This window comes from Lolium rigidum, chromosome 2 (assembly GCF_022539505.1).
Source record: "Lolium rigidum isolate FL_2022 chromosome 2, APGP_CSIRO_Lrig_0.1, whole genome shotgun sequence".
Classification (NCBI taxonomy): Eukaryota; Viridiplantae; Streptophyta; class Magnoliopsida; order Poales; family Poaceae; genus Lolium; species Lolium rigidum.
The window spans coordinates 53,809-59,877 of record NC_061509.1 but is presented as its reverse complement, the minus strand read 5'-3'; the positions used below and the strand labels follow the sequence as shown (position 1 = coordinate 59,877).

The 6,069-nt window shown below is 43.7% G+C and overlaps 1 protein-coding gene across 1 annotated transcript; it reads right to left on the bottom strand.

Moving 5' to 3' along the window:
* Nucleotides 1–447: 447 nt before the first annotated feature.
* LOC124685800 (BAG family molecular chaperone regulator 6) lies at nucleotides 448–5,366 on the bottom strand. The gene is made up of 6 exons (XM_047219835.1): nucleotides 3,441–5,366; nucleotides 3,134–3,331; nucleotides 2,254–2,418; nucleotides 1,997–2,143; nucleotides 1,635–1,871; nucleotides 448–1,536 (listed from the first exon to the last, which is right to left on the bottom strand). The coding sequence occupies exons 1-6, from the start codon at nucleotides 5,307–5,309 to the stop codon at nucleotides 448–450; spliced, it is 3,705 nt and encodes a 1,234-aa protein (XP_047075791.1). The 5' UTR covers nucleotides 5,310–5,366.
* Nucleotides 5,367–6,069: the final 703 nt, after the last annotated feature.

Here is a 6,069-nt window from a genome sequence, read left to right as displayed (position 1 = left end):
AAAAAATCTGCCACTACCGGTGGCACAGTGGCAAAATCTTACATGAAAGCTCTCTGCACGATGCCGCCCACATCTCTGAACTGTGAGGCACAGGGACAGTTCACATGCCATGTAATGCAGCTCTCCGAATCAGGATTTGTAATCTTGAAGATGTCCTGTCACTGCCGCACAAGTGCAAGATGTATCCAAGACTCTTTCTTTAGCAATTGTATCCGAAGACTCCGATGCTGATTTTTTTTTTTTTTTGCGGGGATACTCCGATGCTGATATTAACGTCGAAGTCTTGCACACATATACATATCACAAACACAATCTTTGCATGTTCTCGTTGACACAGCGGAACACGGTCACCGTGCATGGCAGAATGTACATCGCAGCACGGATAGAAACAGTAGCAAACAGATATAGACAACAAACCTAAATCTCCAGATCATCTCGATCCATTGGTCAGTGGAGGTTGTCCGTCGCATTCCTGGCTGTTCTCCGCACCCTTACCTTTGGCCTCCTCTTGCGCGCGAGTTTCGCCTCGAGCGCCCTGACCTTCTCGCTCAGCTCCGTGATGATCCCCATCTGATCGTTGCCGGACGATAGGAGCTTCTGCAGCATCTCCTTCAGCTTCAGGTTTTCGTCGGCCAGATTCTTCTCGTCGTTCTTCACAGCTTCGTGTGAAACAGCAGCAGCAGCTTCCTCAGAAGCCATCTGGACTGCGGCATCTTCTTTTGGGTCACCAGATTGAGGTTCTCCGCCAGGTGTTCCTGTTTCACATACTGAAGCTTCCTCCAGCGTCTCGTTGCATTCGCTTGTTTTATCTCCGCTGAGATCCTCATTCTGAGGGTGGCCTTGGCTCTCCAATGACATCTTGGAGTCAGGATTCTCATGGGACATGGTACCATCTTGATGCCACGGTGACTCGTCGCTCACGCTTTCAAGCAGGACAGGTTCAGCACACATGTTACTCGGTGCTCCTGCGACATGCAGAGTACTTTCCACGGTCTTGGCTTCGTTTTCTGACGATAAAGCTTCACCCTTCTCTTCAGTACAAGAACCTCCTATCGGTCTCTCCAGATGAGACTCATTTGTCTGATCCACAAGCGCTGGATCGTCCTCGTGAGAAACCTCACATTGCTTAACCGCCTCCGATTCCTGCAACCCAGATTCTTGCAGAGCAGAGTCGCACTGCGGCGTTTCTTCAAGCAAGGAAGATTGCACTGGGTTCTCTGAAACTACGGTGCTAACACAGTCCATAGTACTGTTATCACCCGCCGTAAGCTCTGGTGTTCCATCTGGTCCTCCGGTTGATGAATCTTGCATAGTATCAACTTGGCTCTGCGTGCTGGCATCCATGGCTTCTTCTGGTTGATCTCCTGGGCTGAATGCTACGGACGAAAGACGCGGATCATGCTCATGTAGCACTGGATCCTTCAGATGTACGGGATGCTGATCAAACTGAGCACTTGTTTCTTTGTATTGATCATCTTCAGTCGCAGCAGCAGCAGGTTTCAGCGCTGAGCTTTCTGGACCTTCCGCCACACAATCCTGTTTCATCGTACACTGCGTTAATAATTTATTCACAAGCCCAATCTTGATATTGATCCCACCATCAAGAATTCAAGATAAGTACAATGAGAACTCACTTTATCAACTAACGCTCCGCTTTGCATAGAGAATGTGGCCGTTGCAGCTGTACCGTCCTCAGTGGCACCAGGAGAAGAAACCCCTGTATTTAATTCGTCAGTACAACTACCACATTCAGTGGAACCCCAGCATTGTTGCAGCGTACTCGATTCCTCTGATACAGATTTATCTAGCAATGATACGGCACAATTTGATGAAGATACTTCAGGTCCTTCATCCTTTGCTGCGGCTTTCTCCTGTCGGCATGAACACTGTCAATATCTAACTTGGGAAGTATAAAATAGCATGCATCTTGTTAACCAACTAACTGATATCGTAGCGCTGGACAAGAGTGTATACAATATAGAATAACGAAACTTACTTTTTCAGGGAGTTCTTCCATTGACATGGTATTTGATTCTTCCATGTGGTGCTTCTGATCTGTGGAATGTCCCGACAGAGCTGCATCACATGTCAGGGCATCCATCGATGATGTTCCTTGACATTCACCCGGTAATGCAGCTTTCCCCTATTAGACATGGTTGGCGATTGGTGTTAGATGTACCACTTGAAGATTAAACTGGTCGTGCCAACTAGCAATTGCAGGGTACCCAACAATCCAAACAAAAGTTAACTTACTTCATCATGTATGGTACTTGATTCTTTAATTTCATGTTTCTGTTCAGTTGAACTTGCATCTTGCCTCAACTGCTCGGGAATTCCAGATGAAGCTCCTCCATTCATCATCTCCGAGTAGTTAATTGAGCATGTCCCTTGTTCTTCCACAGCTCCTGCAAATTTTGCCTGCAGGCATATAATTCGGTAAGAGTTATATATCTTATATATTTACCAACTGAGGCTCATTTCAAGATCCATGTTAATCCTAAGAAAGTAGAAAATACAGTTCCAATAACTGTAGAATCCTAATTATGCTTCTTGAATCAAATAACAGAAATGAAAGCAAATGTTACAAAAACATAATAATTTACCAACTCAATCCATAATAGAAATAAAAACACATGCCTATGTAATACAATTATAAAAGCAATAATTTACCAACTCAAGCTATAATATAAATAAAATACATACATATCTAACACAATTATCAAAGAATACACACTTTCAACTAAAACGAATAAAAGGCCTCTGCCTGCTGAAAACAAATGAATTCCACCATATTAGTATAAAACATTTGATAAAAAATAAAATCTCACTTAGCCCCAAAAGCCAATAACAGTAGAAGTAATTCCTATACTGGGAAAAAGAGAGCAACCGAACAAATTACGCCACCTGAACAATGCACTACTGGATCAACCACATTGTTAAACAATGGCACGGCATCCAATTTTGTTCCTGTAATTCTAGCTTGCACAGTTTTGTATGCAATAAACGCTTTAAGATATTTAAACTTTCTAACCCATGCTGGGTCACAGTTTAACAACTAGTTAAACTAACTGGTTGTGCCATTAGACAGACCATACCAAGACTAGCAAACAGTACGGAAGGAAATGAAACTTACTTCCTCAGATACTTCTGCTGTTGAGACATGAGCTGTAGTTTGTATAGCATTGTCAGTTCTATCTGGTTCCTCATTCTCACTCCTAAAGTGATTAGGCTCACTAGGTAGCTGCTTGCAAAAAGAATCAAGCTCTTCCTGCAGAGACACTAGCTCTCGAGCTACAGACTTCCTTGCCTCCCTCGCACTTGGATGCAAACCCTGTACAAGTATATCAAGTGTTAAAACCAACGATAGTTCAACGATCACCTAACATACAAGTTTTTTTATGTATGGGAAAAACTGAAACCAAGCTGAAGAAACACCATACCTGAATGCTGTCAAGACTCAAGAGTAAATTCATGATGGTCTCGTTGATAGCGACTTCCTCTTTCACTGTCAGCTGCTTCGAAGAAGCTTCAAGGCCTTGCAGCTGCTTCTTCAAATCTTGCATCTGATCATGTACTTTCTTGACCTTCCGGAGTTTCTCCAAAGGTCTCCATCTTCGTACATCGTACCCTCTGTACGCAGACTGGATACGAACGGCCGCATCAAGTTCTGATAAGTTGACTTCACGGGCAGATTTTGAAACTTCGCCTTGGAATTTCTTCTCATCCTCCTCTATTCTTTTGTCACATTCTTGCAAGCTCCCGTCACTTGTATTTTCTTGTGCTTTGACACTGATGCTGGGTTGCACCTTCTGATCAACCTTCGTAGAAATGTCTTCCTCCTGCGCAGGCTTCCCACAAGCATCTTGCACTATTACATTTCTAGACCCTATTCCTTTCTCCATTTCAGATGGTTTTTCTTTCACCGGCATGTTACTCTCTTTGTTAGCCCCTGATAGCTTTGTCTCCTGGTTCTTCCTTTGGGCCTCTATCGTATCATTCTCCTTTTCGCAAACCTTGTTTGTTGCTGGGTTGAGTGACCCTGAAGACATGTTTCTTGATTTCTTCTTTGGCAAAGGATCCACTCTCAAGCATACAGGAGGTAACTTTGAAGGCTTAGCTTTTGATGTTCCAACGTGGTTACTTTTCTTATTTTCTCCCTCCTTTTCAACCTTGCTGGCCTTCTCATCATTCTTTTTCTGATGATCCATAACAGGGATGGTCCTGCAGGTATGGACCTTCTTTTCATCACCCTCTTTATCAGGTACAACTGAAACAGCCTTACAATTTTCCTCAGCAGGTTTATTCTCATTTTTTACCCCTCCCGGCACAACTGGAATGGTCTTACAATTTCTATCCACTGTCGTGTCATGTTGATGCTCAGCACCCGCAGACCGATTCATCATTGATGACCTTCCATTGTGTTCTCCAGAGCCATCCCTAGGATCAGGCTTCTGATCATTATGGCCATCTTCAAACAATGACAGGGGAATGATCTTGACATCTGGTGAATGTGGAGCTTTCTTACTGACCTTCGGGATCTGATCGACCTCCTTGAATTCTTTAGTTTCTTGTTTAGGCTCATCATATCCTTTTGGCATCCAAATTACTGGCCACTGTAATTGTCCTGCGTTATGATTGTCATTGCTCCGTTCTTTTCCATCTGCTGTCCATTCCCCACTCTGAGGAAGCCATTTACTGAAGAGATGAGGTGGCACTTCGAAACCCCTTCCCTTAACATGATCTTTCATGTTTCCGAACGGAAGCCGCATCGCCGGATATTGGTAACTCGGGTGGCCAATTATACTGGAATTATTTGCACCCTTCTGCTCAGTGTCAGGCTTCACTTCAGGCATCTCTTCTTCGATTTTCAAGTTGCTCTTCTCTCCCCCATGGCAAACATGGTTTGGACACCCACAGCAATGGCCCTTGAACTTGCCATAATCATATGGCATTTGATCAACAGGATACGGTGGCGGTGGAACGAAGTATGAGGGACAGGTGTTAAGGTGATGAGGAAACGGACCATGATAATACAGATGAGATGGTGGAAATTCTTGAGGAAATGGGGGTCTGAAACTGTAGTAACCAGGAGGATATGTCTTGTTGCAGCAGCTATGGGACTCCGGAAGGTGTGAGTGACTTGTGCTACCACTGTAAGGCAAAGTTCCATAGCTTGGTGGGCGACATGACGAGTCCATTGCCATCTGCCGGTGGCCGGCTTCCCAACCAGGTGGGGGGTAATAGGGATATGGAGGATGATCTCTGCAGTATGAATAATATGGATCCATGTACTGATTTGTTGGATACATTATTTACTAGCTTATATACTGGTAGAATAAATGCGTCGACCTGTTGAACAGGTTGCACGCCTGTGATACCTGCAACAATAAAGATGAAATAATAGATTAGTTTGGTGTTGTACATAATCCAAGTTTGAATACAATAAATAAGTTCAAAAGCCAACAGCTAACAGTAATGGACATGGTGGGTTGGACAAAGCGATGGACAAGATGTACATACCATAAAACTGCTACAGAGGACAGGGTTTTATCATACTTTTCGGGGAAGAAATGGGCCAGGTAAAAAAAAAAGGTTTTATATTTAGTTGAGGTAGAAATTCGTAAATTATCTAATGCTACATGTTCTACCTATCATCAAACATAAATAGTCCTTTACTAACTACTCCTTCCGTTGAGAACCAACATGTGGTTGGATGGTTAGTAGGGCAGTGGTACCCCAACCCATCAGAGTTCAAATCCCAGATTTGATACTTTGGTGTCTCATAAAAACAGAATATTCTTCAGTGAGAGGCGATGTTCCTGTCGATGCCTGTGGTGACTTCGTCAATCTCAAGACCCGCCGAATCAGTTCTTCGACGCAGACTCTTGGAGATGCTCATAGGGATAGAGTGTGCGTGCGTTCAGAGGGGTGAGTGTGTGCGCGTATGTGTGAGCATCTTTGATTGTACTATGTTTCGAAAAAAATAACTACTCCTTCCGTTCCAAAAAAAATGACGCACGCTTTCCAAAAACTGAAGGTTGACAACAAAATTAGTCCAACAATACATGA

What these genes read in the sequence shown, in the direction of transcription:
- LOC124685800 (XM_047219835.1), bottom strand. Translation starts at nt 5,309, where the DNA reads ATGTATCCAACAAATCAGTACATGGATCCATATTATTCATACTGCAGA. An exon ending in TGAGTCTTGACAGCATTCAG is followed by an intron (nt 3,332 to 3,440) that starts GTATGGTGTTTC and finishes ATACTTGTACAG; the next exon opens with GGTTTGCATCCAAGTGCGAG. An exon ending in TGGAAGAACTCCCTGAAAAA is followed by an intron (nt 1,872 to 1,996) that starts GTAAGTTTCGTT and finishes TCATGCCGACAG; the next exon opens with GAGAAAGCCGCAGCAAAGGA.